We start from the raw sequence: 14,815 nt of genomic DNA, 5'->3' as shown, positions 1-14,815 counted from the left end.
CAGGAGTTTGTACAAAAGGCAACCAGGGAAGATCTAGAAACTTTGACTTTAGAGCTACTTTGGCGTCAGCCAGGGGCTTGGTGTGACGTTCAACAACAACAACATGCAGCCCCCAACCCGTATCCTCAACCTTGACCTGGTAGTGTACCTTCTTGGTGTAAATGTGGACACTGCCGTGAAATGCCCACTCAGCAGGAAAATAAATGTTGTGTCACGCGTCGAAACCAAACGTGCATCACCGATAACTGGCTCTTCACTCATCTTGTGCCTGGATGCAAATGTTCTTGAGATAGCTATGCGGTGTATAGCTGATACATATGCTGAGGAACAGTTGAGAGACAATGCATGTTTTAGACATTATGCATACCGGCAATACATTTATTGGCAACATGGGAAACTTGGAGCTGGCAACCGCCGTGTTGTCCCCTCTTGTTGTGTATGGGCTATCAAGGCTGTGTTCGCGCTGCCCATTCGCCACGTTCGCAAATGCGAATTGAAATCAACAGTGGCGAAAAAAAATCGATCCTAATTCGCCACAGTGGCGAAACTGATTTTTGTTTAAAAAATATGGCACACAAAGAAAGAACAGGGCTTTTTCTAGTCTTTTGTTGATCTGCGCTTCTCTCTCGGCGATTCGCGAAAAAACCTGTATCCACTTCCGTATTGTTGTGTTCTCTCCGACGTACGCCATTGCAATCGAACCAAGTCTCGCGAGAGATTTGACGTCAATTTGTCTACTGTCGCGAGAATTGAAACTTTAGACATACGCAATCGAGCCCTAGTCTCGCGATAAATTTGACGTCATTTTGTCTAGTGTACAGCAGACATAGGGAACTCTCGTGAGAATTGAAACTTTTGCTACATATAGCAGACGTACGCATTTGTTATGGCGGAAAAAAAGAAACGTCGTCTGGCGGGTACCAGCAGTAGTTTTAGGCCAATTTCGTCGTACTTTGGAGGAAATGGCAAATTTGAGAAGGAAAAAGGCTGTGAATCGCCAAGTGGAAAAAAATCTCCCCAGAAATACGATCGAGACGATTCAAGATCGTTGCGAAACGGCTGGTTCAGTGAGTTTCCGTGGCTGATACATGACCGCACCGGAGGTTTGTTGAAGTGCAAGATGTGCATAGACGCCAACTTGCAAAACGTATTTACAAGTGGAAAACCGGACAAAGCACCGAAGAAAGACGATCTTACCAAGCATGCCAGAACAAAAGAACACAGGTACATTTACTGTTAATGTTGTTTTCACGATTTTTTTTTCGATCACGCTTAACGAAATGTGTATGTAGTTTTCATAAATGTGATGTCCGCGACATGTCCACGTGTTTCAAGAACATATCGACACAATATTCTGTGATCAGAAGTCAGTCGTCTACTCAAAATATCATCATAAAGAATGAAAAAAATGCATCGTAAAGAAAATAATTAAACATATTACATTATTGTTGAAATTTACTAGAAATTGTTTCAGCTGTGGGGGAAACTTTCAGATTAGGCCTGTATGTTGAATGAGATTCTCGACCGCGGGTCATCCGGGTACTTGAGGTTTTTTACGTCATTTTTGCGTCACAGCGCCGTGAAAACAAATAATTGAAGTTCGGATTTTCAACCACCAACAAAATATTAAAAGTTTCAATACATAAATGACATTTCCACACAATTTCTGTATCATTCGCTCTTCTGTATCGTCTGATCTCTCCTCATTCACCTCGCTCGTATGCGTTTCACCTACTGACGTCACTCCGCGGTCGAGAATACAACAAAGTAACCTTGGTCCGACAAACCGTACTGCAGCTGATTTTTTTTAGTATACAGTTTGCAAAATATATCTTACTGATATCAGTGAATCTTTTTCGTTTTCTATTTCCTGACTTAGGTTTGCTGCCAGTAGACCAGTTTTGCAACGTGATATGAAATGTGCCACTTCTTCAGCGTATAGCAAAATTAAAGATAGTATTGTTGCCCAGTTACGGACTGTCTATACTATGGCTAAAGAGCAGTTGTCCAGTAGGAAAATGGAAGCTTTGATGGAGATGCAGGTGTTGAACGTAGGTGGGCACATGTTTTGAATCTTGAAGTTCTGCTTTTTGTGTACTAAATGATACGGTGATGTTTGCACTTACAACTTGATATGTCATTTAAATTTCTGTCCATTCATTTTCAGGGATGTGAACCTTTAAAACTTCTGGAGCATGGATCTACATTTCACTACACACATCACGACTGTGTGGATGATTTCTACAAATCTATCAAGACAGTCATCGAAAGAAAGATATTATCTGACATTAAGAACAGTCCATTCAAAATCTATGCAGCTCAGCTAGATGAGGCCACAGACGTGTCATCTTTGTCTACTTTAATGATTTATGTTAGATTTGTAAATGTTGAGGGAGTAGTGGAATCACATTTTCTAAGTGTAAATGAATTGGAAAGTTGTACTGCTTCAGCCATTTATGAAAGTGTTTCTTGTTTGTTGGTTGACAAAAATCTCAACCCTGCAAATTTAATCTGTCTTGCCACGGACGGAGCAAGTGTCATGAGGGGTGTGAAATCTGGTGTTACAACCAGATTTAAGGAACGTAATCCTTACCTTGTTGCAAATCACTGTTTGGCACACAGACTAGCCCTTGCTAGTGAAAAAGCAGCCAATCAAGTACCTTACCTTGTTAAATACATACGTGATCTGAATGAGATGGGCAAACTTTTAAAGTTTTCACCTAAATTACTGAGAATCTTACAGATGAGTAAAGCTTTACATGGGGAACAGGCAGCCCAAAAAATAAAACAAGTGTTTTTCACTAGATGGCTGTCATTCAGTGATTGTGTAAATGCTCTTGTTGGTTGTTTAGACAGTGTAATTTCATGGTTGTTGCAAATTTCACAAGATACTTGTAATCATAAAGCTTTAGCAGCAGGGATGTTAAAACGGGTGGCTACATACCAATTTATTGCCATGACCTATTTTGCCGCAGATGCCCTTGGGTTGCTATCAAAATTGTGCAAGGCAATGCAAAGGGAACGTCTTGTATATTCTGATGTAAAAAGTCACATAGAGGGCACAGTAGTTGCATTACAAGCTTTGCTTCATGTAGATGGGCCCTTTTTTGAAGAGTTCAGAAAGCTTGTATCTGATATGCCGACTGATGAGGGCACACTGTTCAAATCTCATAAAATTAAAGATTCTGTCTCTGAGAGGGAGAAATTTGAAAGTAACAAAACAAAGTTCATAACAGAAATGGTGAAACATCTGCATGAATGGTTCCCTGATAGTGGGCTTGTGGATGCTTTTTGTATTTTAGACCCACAAAAATATGCCTGAAAACCCTGAGTCTAACTATGGCTGTGATAAACTGCAGGAACTGCTTGATCATTTTGGCATGCCAAAACCAGACAACGCTGGAAATATCCATGAGCCAGCTATCAAACCAAGTGAGGCAAAGCTTGAATGGGCTATCATGAAATCTCTTCTGTGTAGTAACAGGAAAATGAATACTCAGGTCTTTTTCAAGAATATTGTATTTGAGAACAGGGAAATATATCCTAACATGTGTTATTTGTATGCACTGGCTCTCACATGTCCAGTGACATCTGTAAACTGCGAACGAGGATTTTCTCAGTATAATTTGATTAAAACTGCACATAGAAATTTATTGACTGTACCCCATGTAAATGCTTTGGCAATCATATCTGTTGAAGGCCCTAGAATCAGTGATTTCGATTTTGAGGCAGCATTTGATGCCTGGATAAATATCAAAGATAGAACAGCCTTCTCAAATTTGATGAAAAAATTGGGGAGGGAACCTGATTCCTTGGAGGAGGATTGTGATGTTGAAGGGCTAATTGATTCTGTCAAAAATGTTGCTTCACATGTAGCAGAACTTACCTGTATGTTAGATGGTAAAGAGAAATGATTCATAACTTTGTGAGGTGGATGAAAGGTACCATACTGAGAAAAATGTGAATTGAAAGGTATCATGTAATTTTCAGTGTTAAAATAAAGACAAGTAGATAGAAGGTTGATGTGTTGATAGTTTATTTGTGTGCATGCAACCGACACTGGAGACTATACTATGGCATTATACACAGCTTTGTTTTCGTAAAATGTGTGGCTAATAAAATTTGTCTGTGGCTAATAAAATTTGAAACTATTAGCCACAGTGGCTAACAGCTTTCCAAACCCAGCGCTAACACAGCCAAGGTCAGATTTCCAAGCCCAAACAATATATACGTAGGCTATAAAGATGGTGCAATACAGGATTAGGCGACATTTTTTATTTTTGTGTTTCTAATCTCCTGACCGACCGTAAATTTCAGCTCCAACCTGAAAATGAAAAAAAAAACGTTTTTATTTTCGCTGCCTCTGAGGCAATCACCGTAGCAACAGCACCACCGTCATCAAATTGTGAGATTGCAGCGACTCAGACTGAAAGGACAGAGAGTACAGAACACTGAACTGAAAGACAAGCAATTGCAGTGACAGTGAATGGACAGAACATTAAACTGAAACAAATACACGTTTTTTTGTACTTAAAAATTGTAGAGACTGAATGGACAGAACATTGAACTGAAACAAATAAAGTTTTTTTTGGTACTTTGGTAAGACTGCCCGCCCTGCCCGAGTATTCCTCTGGATATGAGAACAAAAAAATAAAAGGGTCATCCTTACATAACGCACATAACACACATTTTTGGTGATGATAACATTTTATCATTTACATGGACGCAGATGTCACTGCAGTCATTTATGTGTTTGACATTTCAGTTTCACTTCAAATGTTATTTTGCAGACACAAATAAAGTAAATCATAAGTTTTTACAGCTGAACTTGTACTCTGTTTATAAGCATCACATTTAAATATTTTCCTTGGCCAGAATATTGTGGAATGACTGTATGTTGTGTGAAATAAAGCTCTGACAAAGTAGTATGCAGCCATCAGAGTAAGGTACATGAATTCTAAAAGACTAATTTAATGACAAAGCCGCAGTCATTCAAAATTCAAAATTTACACACCAACATGAAAAATGCAGAAGTTCTGACGTTTTAGTAGACGTTGACCACTATGCATGCATTTATTGAGTCTGACAGCAATTTAAAGTCCTATTACATGTAAAATAATCGCAATCATACCAATCCATAATCCAACGACAGTAGGTCAGAATTTGTAAGACAACAGTGTAAACATAGACACAAAACAGCACAGAACAGACAGTAAATAGATGGTACACAAACAAAGTCATATTCAAGAAAGAAAGATATATGGACCTCTGGCCAGCTAAGACCAAGAAGTGATGTCAGGTGTTTCGAAAATAGTAAGCGCATCCTGCCCACATGTGGCACCCGCCATATATCAATATATAAGTCAGATAGGTAGTGGTCACTAACTAGGCCTAATGTCACCGATGCCATCAGCAATCATTTGTCGAAGACAGATATTGTATTTATCTACCAGCTTGCCATACCTGCCAAAAAAGCGTTTGAATGTAGAGACAAGTCTTGCTCTGGTGTAACCTTGATGTAACAGTTTGTAAGAGAGATGGCCCAACTTTGCCCCCACTTATTTTTCAGTGTTTGTTACATGGCAGCATTTAAATGCAGAAAAAATTGCCTGAGGTACAGATACTGGGACTTTAAAAGAACAAGTCACTCACTTTTGACATTATTTTAGTTATTTTATTTTCTTTTGATACATTTTTCATGATGTTCTGCTCATTAATATGTTACAGTTAAAGTCACACCATGTAATGGCCATAAAATATGGCTATTAAATTTTTGGTATATATCAATGCATGAGTGATGGAAATAATCATTGATAATGTCCATGTATAGAGTTGTTTCAGTTTATCTGTGAATCAAAGAGATTTTGCCAATTTCAGTGTGCAGAACAAGCAGAGCAACATAAATTATCTTCAAAATAAACTAAAATAACCAAACAATGTCAAAATGCATGACTTTGTCCCTTTTCAATCAAATACTTGACAGAGTTTACGGCCAGTACATTATAGCCTACAAGTTTTTTGTTGACGGAAATGGCAGACTTCAAACTAATGAGTATTGCCAAAATTTGAAGAGCAAGTAAAAGTGCGTGCTTCCCCGAGTTGACGGCCATGATAGGCTGTGAAGTTATTACATACATACATACACATACATACATACATACATACATACTTACATACATACACATACACACATACATACACACATACATAAATACATACATACATACATACATACATACACACATACATACATACGTACGTACATCCATCCATCCATCCATATGTACGTACATCCATCCATCCATACATACATACATATGTACGTCTATCCACCCATCCGTCCATCCATCCATCCATCCATCCATATTACATACATCCATACATCCATCCATCCATACATATGTACGTCATCCATCCATCCATCCATCCATCCATCCATAATTACTTACATGCATACACATTCAGCAACTAATTGATTTGAAAAAATTACATGTACCGGTACATATTCATGGTTTCTTTTATTTGCAAAGTATTTTAAGAAAATAAAATAAGACTTTCACACTGATACATCAAACAATATTTTTTACCTTCATCTTTATTTCACTTCCATTAGCTTCTCTTGCAGCATACCAGAAGTGGTTTCTTACTGCAGCAGCCCAGGGCAAAAGGTCCTTGCAGTTTTTAGCCTTTGATGCCTGTATAAATAAATGTGCAGTTGACATAGTGAATGGCCAATAGTAACACTGATAATTTGTCATCCTTTTAGTACTTTGTTCACTATTTTGGATGAAATGCAGATGGTATGCTATGAAATATCATTTGTGTGCTGAAACACACCAAATATCATCTCTACAATGACTATGTCTAATCATGTTTTCATTTACAGGAAACACACAAGCATGTGCACAATCTTACGTGTATTAAAATATTCCCTGATACCATTGATTGTATTTTTCCACAGAGACAACCCATAGAATAACAACAATATAGATTTTATTTCAGTGAATATTATCTTTCAGATATGTATGTATGCATCTAGCAAAAAAGGGACATAAAATATCATGATTTAAAATTTCCCTTCATACATGTACCTTTTCTTCTGAAATCCTTACAAATGTAAACTCTTTTTGTAAAGGGAGACATGAGGATGGTGTTTAACAGTTCTTGTTTGAAATAACGGCCTACCTCTATGACTTTTTGGTGATTTTTACCTCCGTGCCAAAGGTCCCATGAATGATTGATGTCCTTGTATTTGTCACATTTGCCTGCAGATTATAACAGAAAACAGCATTGTATTACTAAAATGTTGGATATTTTTTTAAAGTTTAGCCAGCACATAAACATGCATGAATTGAAAAACAGTCAAAATTAATAAGTTGAAGAAAAAATTCCTTTTGAAAGTTTTCCAAATATGTAAAAGACCTACAAATTTAACATTTACATTTATACTGTTACGAAGGAAATTTGTTTCTCAGAAAACTTTCAGCGTGGTACGAAGTTCAAACTTTCAGTATAGTACAGAGTTCAGTGTGTAACAGTTTAAGTGAACCTACCCTGTGAATTTTACGTAACTTGACTTCATGAAATCTAACAGTTATGTGTTAATTGGGTACTGTGACAAACAACACAAAGTTGATGGTAATTTTGCATATAAGTGTCATCTAATTCACGCATACTCTTAATTGTTGAAACGACAAAAGTTAGTTGAGCAGATGTTCGTATAGGATGATGTCAGCATAATCGGATGTTTGAATGAACAAGTTGAAAGTTTAAGGGTAGACGTTTCTAATAATAATATGTTGTTTTCGCCAGTGTCTAATTAATTTACGAGAGTTCTCCGGAAGAGTAACTTATGAAACAGTTCCACTGATTAAGATTTGTAATTCATTACCCGCTCATTGTTTTTATAGTTGTTTGTTCAATTAAGTTTTACCTTGAATTATTGTAATGGGTTGAATCGCATTTCCATGTATAATTAAGTTAAGGAGTTATATAGTTAGGTGTTAAGTTGATAGAGTAGCCTTTTATCACCAGCGGCTCTTCTGTAAGCATCTTTATCGAAGAAATAAAGATTGCCATTTGTCAACCACAAGCCACTACTCTGGTCGATCTCTGGTATCCTACTCGTAAGACGATCGAAGTCAGCGCTATAACACTAGCACTGGTATTTGGAACACTAAAGTTGGTGAAATTGTAGTTCCATGCCAATGTGGCTAGGGATATAGCAATATGCTACAGCAACTTCACAAGCCAAACTTTTTTTTCATTTTGAGTGGCAAGGTGAGATCAAAGAAAACACAACAGGCATGTCTATCTTACCCTATAACCATGTGCACGGATGTATCTGCCCTGCTGTGTTATCTTTAATCTCACCTTGCAACTCAAAACAAGATAAAATTTTGCTTGTAAAGTTGCTCCGGCATATTGCTATCTCTATTTCACTACTGACGTTGATAGAAACTTATTATTTTGGTGTTCCCAATACAAGTGCTGGAACTATAACTTACGCATCACTGCAGCAATCTGTACGTTGGCATCGGTGACCACTTCATCAATCTCTATAGTCCTTTTAAGCTTGTCCATGGATCTTTCAAACCCAACTGTTCCATGTTTGGACTTTTTCCATTTACTTCACGAACGTCCACTACTTCAGTATGAACAATGCAGTTCTTTTTTGCATCAGCTAGGCTGTAAGACAAATAATGAGCAGAATGTCCAGGAGAATCATTGCGGCCATCACCACACAATATAGCCTTCTGTCCCTGGTATGAGTCCAAAATGTCCCTCTCCATGTTGTCCCAGTAGTTCTGGATAGCAGGAACAGCATACAGTCGCTGGATTCGCTGGAAAGAAGTCACTGATATGCAAGCCACATTCATAAACTTGCACAGGAGTTCAAACTTCTTATGACTGTTACCAGACAGCAAGATACAGACAGCCAGTTGAAAGTTTCCAGCAAACATTCCAGAAAACCTTGTTTGGGACTGCCATCTCCCTCCACGATGACCAGAATAGCATGTCCAATCAACAGTCAGTGCAGTTCCTACTAAAGATGACCTGTATATTAGTTTACGATGGCACCCTTCCCGTTTACATGAATCTCCATGCAATTGTTTTAAAAGATCCAAAATTGCAGGTACAAAGGCAATGCATTTTTTACTGTAATAACATTCATGTTTGGAATGTGTGAAACATCGTCAGAACTTGTAACTGGGACACCATCATCATCTGTACCATAAGCATCTGTATGAAATACTTCATCTTCCATTGATATGTTGGGGAGATTTCTAAATGAAAGATAAAAAGAAGCAAGATATGGTTGAGGCTGTCAATGTATTCCATTATTTTCCCAGACTACCAGGACTACTGTTTAAAATCTAATCCCAAATCAATAGTTTTACTTACCCAGGAGTTCTGTGATTATTCCAATGTCTTCATCTTCATCCTCACTAGCACTCAAAGTCTCATCATCTTCAAGGGCACTCAAAGTTTCATCTGTCATTTTGCTAAAAAATAGTATACCCAATGCTTGGTTAGTTACAATCATCAAACAGGTGTTGAAGTATGCATGTAATACAGTGGATAGTTCACAGCAAAAACTGCATCAATAGATCTCTTACATGCCCTGGTGTCATGGCTGTAGCTAGCATTGGAGTGCATGTTTGTAGACGAAGAATAATCTACAAACTATTTCAAGTGACAGCAAATTTCTTACCTTACTGTGACTGACTCTTTATACAGCTCTGGAAATTGAAGGCACTGTTTGGCTTGCAGAGGTGCTGATGTTGCTTCATCTTCATCTTCATCTTCAGCTGCATTTTCATCTTGGTCTTTGCTAGAAATATAATGTGTCTGAGTAAGTTACAACCATGACACCATGGTGATGCATTTGGTGAAAAAAACACTAAGTTATAAAACAAGTGTTTCAAGGAACTACATTGCAGCCATGAAGTATTACATTTGAAAATCATACGAAATGAAAGCAAATCTTATGTCAGCAATTTCTATCATAACCCACCTGACTGTCCCTTCATAGCACTTTTGTACAGATTGTTTGGCCTGCATGGGTGTTGATGTTGCAACAGGAACATAGCATACATCTGTAATTGACAAAATGTCTGAATTAATATCCACTTATATGGGTAATCATCATGCTCGTTATCCTGTGGATTATTTTACTTTCAATATAAACACATAAAAAACATATTGAAAGCTATATTTGTATTATATAATATTGAAAAAAAATACCGCAATTATACAGTGTCGCTCAAATTTGATCAGAATTGGTATATACCAGTATGGGTTACCAATAATCAACAATAAATGTTGTTTTATCTGTTCAGTGGAGGAAAATTCTACGTTAATGTTATGACAATGATTTCTGCACAGTACAACCAGAAAAGAACAAGAAATATTTAAACCAGAAAAACAAGAATGACAAAAGTAATTAAGGTTTGAAACTTTAGGTACTGGAGGTCAACTTTAGCAACATGCATAGCAGAAACAAGCCGTCTTAGTTTGAGTATAGACGGTCTCCCCCCCCTGTCTATGGTTTCAGCAGGTCTGTTAATATCCTCGACCAACAGTTTTAACGCTAGATTTTACTCGCCAATAACAAAAAAGAAAAAACCTTTTTAAATTTTTATATAGACATTTTTTTTTTATATATGCTTCCAAGGTTTGTCGAACGCATTCAAATTTAAGCGAAGAAAATCATCGATCAGATTTTGACGTGTGCACGTGTTCTGAGGTTGACCTAGTTTGTAAGTGTGACAAGTTAATCAAAGTAGTGGAACTTGTGAAAATAGATACAGTGTTTCACATTCGTTGCACGCAAAGAGGTCAATAATCGTAAACAATTGTGGATCATACCATTTCTACTAGGGATTACTACTACTGTTACGTTTGTGAATGCAACAAATTTACGCGAAGAAAATCATCAGATTTTTGTATCAAAGCGAAAAAAACCTGAAAAGTAATGATGTACATTAAATAAAAAAATAATGAAACAGAGTTATTTTTTATGATAGTCATTTTATTTATTTCATGATCCCCATCGTGCAGAATGGAAAATTCCTGGCTCCTGCTTCATCTGTCAATCATTGTCGGCATTGTGTGGCAAACTCTAAGGTTGACTTTGCGTTCTTCTGGATCATTCCACGTGCATTTTAGCAGCACAAATAGGGGGATACGGACATATATCGCCGAAGTAATTATCTTAGAAGTGTAACTTATTTTATTTTGTACGCTATATAAAACTTTTGACCTTTGCGTAGGTAATTTTTTTTCAAGGGAGTCAGGTTGAAATGCCGTAGACAAAGGTTGAGATGAAATTTAAAATCTTAATAACGGCCCATACCCCAAATAACCGCCCATGGGCGTTTTTCGAGTGGGCGTACTCTCAGAAAAATCCGGTAACAGTTCATAAACAATGACAGGAAATGACTCAAGATCAGTGAGTTGGCCTGTTTCTTACTGGCATGCCATCACTCCTGCACATTTGCAGGATTTCACTTTTTCTTACCTCATTTGCACATTTTTGACACTGATGTGTTCATTTGAACAAATTCACATCTCAACCCCTGCATCTACCTGTACACCAAATACCGAGATGGTAGCTCTGGCGGTATGGGAGCCTTTGTGTGTGACGGACATACATCTGCACATACAGACGCCACCAACTCATCATACAAGCTCTTTTTGGTATTTATATACAAAACCAAATATGAGCTAAAAACTGAACATAAATATTTTAAACAATTACAATATAAAAACAATACATGTATTATAGAATAACAACATATATGCAACTGGAAATCTTAAATGCAAAAAATGGGTGGAGGATTAACTCTTTAAAAAGCTAAAAAATAAATTTTCATCTCATTGATTCTCCTTGTAGCAGAACAAACTGTTCAAAAAGATAGTTTCACTTGGTTCTAAAGAACAAATATCATTTTAGGCTAATATTTGTTGTCCAATTTGCAATAAAATCATACGAACATGTACGTTTCATAGGCATGCATTCATGCAAATGTCTCTAATTCAATGTTACACAAAACATTTTTCTTTTGTTAAATTGACCCTATTCCTTGTTTATAGCAGACCAATTACCTGTTTCTTGCCATTTAATTGGAGAATTAAAGCTAAAATAATGGAAGCATGTGACATGTTAATGTATTTCAGTTGTTTGCACAAAGTACATGTAAATCATCAGTGAAGATGGTGACATACAGTAGTATTTGTCAAAGAATCATGCAGTCAGAATAAGCTTTACAACACATAACACTTGTCGTAATATTGAGGTATTACATAGAGTTGCATTGACGGTTCTTTCACAGATTACTTTTTGCCAACGTCGTACACTGATCTCAGTGTGTTCCTGTCAATTGGCAAGCATGCAGTAACAACACACAGCCCTACCATACAGTTACATACAAAAGCTGCAAAGATAAGCTCATTCATACTGTCAGTGTATGATAAAATGAGAGAACATTCATGTCAGGGAAGTGACCGTATTTTAAACGTCAGATTTTTTTGGGGAGGGGGTTTACAGCAATTTTCATTCTTGATGAGTTGCAGACATTTCAACCCCCAATGAAGTCAGAGGATTCTCCCTAGTGCACGGCAATTGCATATCATTTACTTCCCACGAAAGAGCCCAATCATCATCTTCAATATCTGACAATCTGTCTTGATCAAGTGCCATGCTATTTCCTATCATTCTCCACTGACTTCATATGAAAAATATTATAAACGTAGTGCTTCTACAAAACAATAACTACCAGGGACATATATCAATGGAAGAATGCTTCAAAGAACGCTTTTCTAGCAGCCAGGTTTTTGCTGCCCTAACTACCATCTACCTCTGAGTGGCACAGCTCAAAACCACAACACATAATCCTCTCTTGCAGATCTAACCTCTGAATCCATCCACTTTCACATGTTGTTTTCACTTCAACTACATGTACAAGCAATGATTATGAATAGCCAGTAAGACAACCCCACCACCAGACAGTCAGATAAGACAGTATGAAGAATGGAAATGTACAGGTCAAATTTTGCAATAAACACATCAGAGTAATATCCGAGAGTTATTTTGAACAATGCTTATGTGTATAACACGGTTGTGTTGGCTTGTTTTGCATTAGGCCCTACTTCGCAAACTAATGATGATGACACAAGTGCAGTGTGCTCTCAGCAGCCATTTATGACAAGGAAAGGCTGTGTATGCTGCATCATGGATGTAAAAATATACTTTACATCCATGGCTGCATGCTGGGCAGCCTAGACTTCTTGTTGAGACCAGTCCCAGTTCAAACAAGCCCTGCCTAAATGTAAACTTTCTTGCGCTGACAGATTTAAGAACAGCTATAGCCACCGATCAAGAAAGACTTTGGATATGACAAACACAGCCACACAGTACACGGGACTGTATGATGTTACGAGTCCAGTCAGTGGCCCAGATTCCGTACGTTTTAGGCAATGCGTTGTTGTCACCAGCAAGCCTACGCAGTAATAAAGGAAAACATGCCTACACAGTGCATTTTTAACGGAACCGAAAACCATGGAGCTAAAAACGATTAGCTCCATGCAAAAAACTGAGAGAATACGCGACTGAAAATAACCTAAATCGAACCTCAGCTTGTGCTGTTCGAAGTAAAGCGTGTGTGGCAATCATCTAGGGCAAGGCGTTGTTGAACCTGGGCGTGAAACGTCCATTGTTGAACAAACACGGCACGGGTAGTCGTTCTCAGTCATTTCATCATTTTACGTAAATGAACAACGAGAAAGTGAGGCAGCAGTATGATCATTACTTCTAATTAGGTTTTGATTATAGGAAAACAGACAAATAAAACTAATTTGAACTGTAAAACTGATTTGAACTGAAGGCGCGGTGTCCTCTGATCGACACAGTGTTCCGTGCCCGTGTTTATTTACACAAACATACGGCCGCGTCAACGATCATTCCTAAATTAGTTGAAGAAATCCCGTAACTACCACTTGCTAGCGGTTACACTACTTTAGAAACACAGATATTTGACGATAATTCAGTTGGATGATGAATGCTGTGGAAGGGATGACATTTACATTTGTACGGCATCTGGTGTCGTACGGAATCTGGTAGCCTAGATTCCCTTTCCGTCCAATTGCCTCCGTACCTCCGTCCTGGGTCGGAGGTACGGAGGCAAGCATACGTTATAGAATCTAGGCTAGGAATCTGGGCGCTGTGACCATGCTGTGACTGAGTGTAAGTTGCTGCAACGCGTTCCGTGTGTACAGACAGTGTGACCCGGCCACATGAATTCAATGATTCGATAACCATTTTGGTGGCAGCAACATTCACTTTACATACAAACAGTAATGCCATGCTAAGAAGTTTTCGGACTCACCTTGAAAGTGTGATAGGAGACGACGGCATAACAGAATTAGCAGCAGCAATATTAGCCGCCGCGAGCCTAGGTTCATCAGGAACAGGATGGCATTCGCTGCAATTTCGACGGTGGATCTGCAGTAAATGAGCTGCAAAATCTGTATGCGAAGATTTGGCATAATGGCACAGCTTTTCAGTTTGCCAATCATTGTGAGCGGCACGCAAATATATATTTTTGTTGCGTCTCGCTTTTTCCAAGCATCCCGCTTTCGCAAAGTCTCATACTCCATAGCCGCCATTATTTTGCAGAGATTAGTGAGGCATTCTGGGATATGTTTACAACAAGGGGGGACCCCCTCACAAGCAAGCGCGGCACGACGACCACTGCGCTTTAACCTAGCCAAGGACGTACGTTATCGGGAATATCTCTCAGATGTCCAGTCC

General features: G+C 38.1%; 2 protein-coding genes across 2 annotated transcripts; one reads left to right on the top strand and one right to left on the bottom strand.

Moving 5' to 3' along the window:
• Positions 1-451: 451 nt before the first annotated feature.
• On the top strand, positions 452-3,272 carry LOC139127028 (uncharacterized). The gene is made up of 3 exons (XM_070692956.1): positions 452-1,224; positions 1,880-2,055; positions 2,168-3,272. The coding sequence occupies exons 1-3, from the start codon at positions 887-889 to the stop codon at positions 2,173-2,175; spliced, it is 522 nt and encodes a 173-aa protein (XP_070549057.1). The 5' UTR covers positions 452-886; the 3' UTR covers positions 2,176-3,272.
• A 5,615-nt stretch (positions 3,273-8,887) lies between these two features.
• Positions 8,888-14,592, bottom strand: LOC139127035 (uncharacterized). The gene is made up of 5 exons (XM_070692959.1): positions 14,391-14,592; positions 10,019-10,100; positions 9,716-9,835; positions 9,406-9,506; positions 8,888-9,287 (listed from the first exon to the last, which is right to left on the bottom strand). Exons 1-5 carry the CDS (start codon positions 14,578-14,580, stop codon positions 9,172-9,174), a joined length of 609 nt encoding a protein of 202 aa, XP_070549060.1. The 5' UTR covers positions 14,581-14,592; the 3' UTR covers positions 8,888-9,171.
• Between the last annotated feature and the right edge of the window lie 223 nt (positions 14,593-14,815).

This window comes from Ptychodera flava, unplaced genomic scaffold (genome assembly GCF_041260155.1).
Source record: "Ptychodera flava strain L36383 unplaced genomic scaffold, AS_Pfla_20210202 Scaffold_28__1_contigs__length_4768798_pilon, whole genome shotgun sequence".
In the NCBI taxonomy this organism is placed as follows: Eukaryota; Metazoa; Hemichordata; class Enteropneusta; family Ptychoderidae; genus Ptychodera; species Ptychodera flava.
Note: the sequence above shows the minus strand (reverse complement) of the source record. Positions and strands in the feature narration are given on the sequence as shown.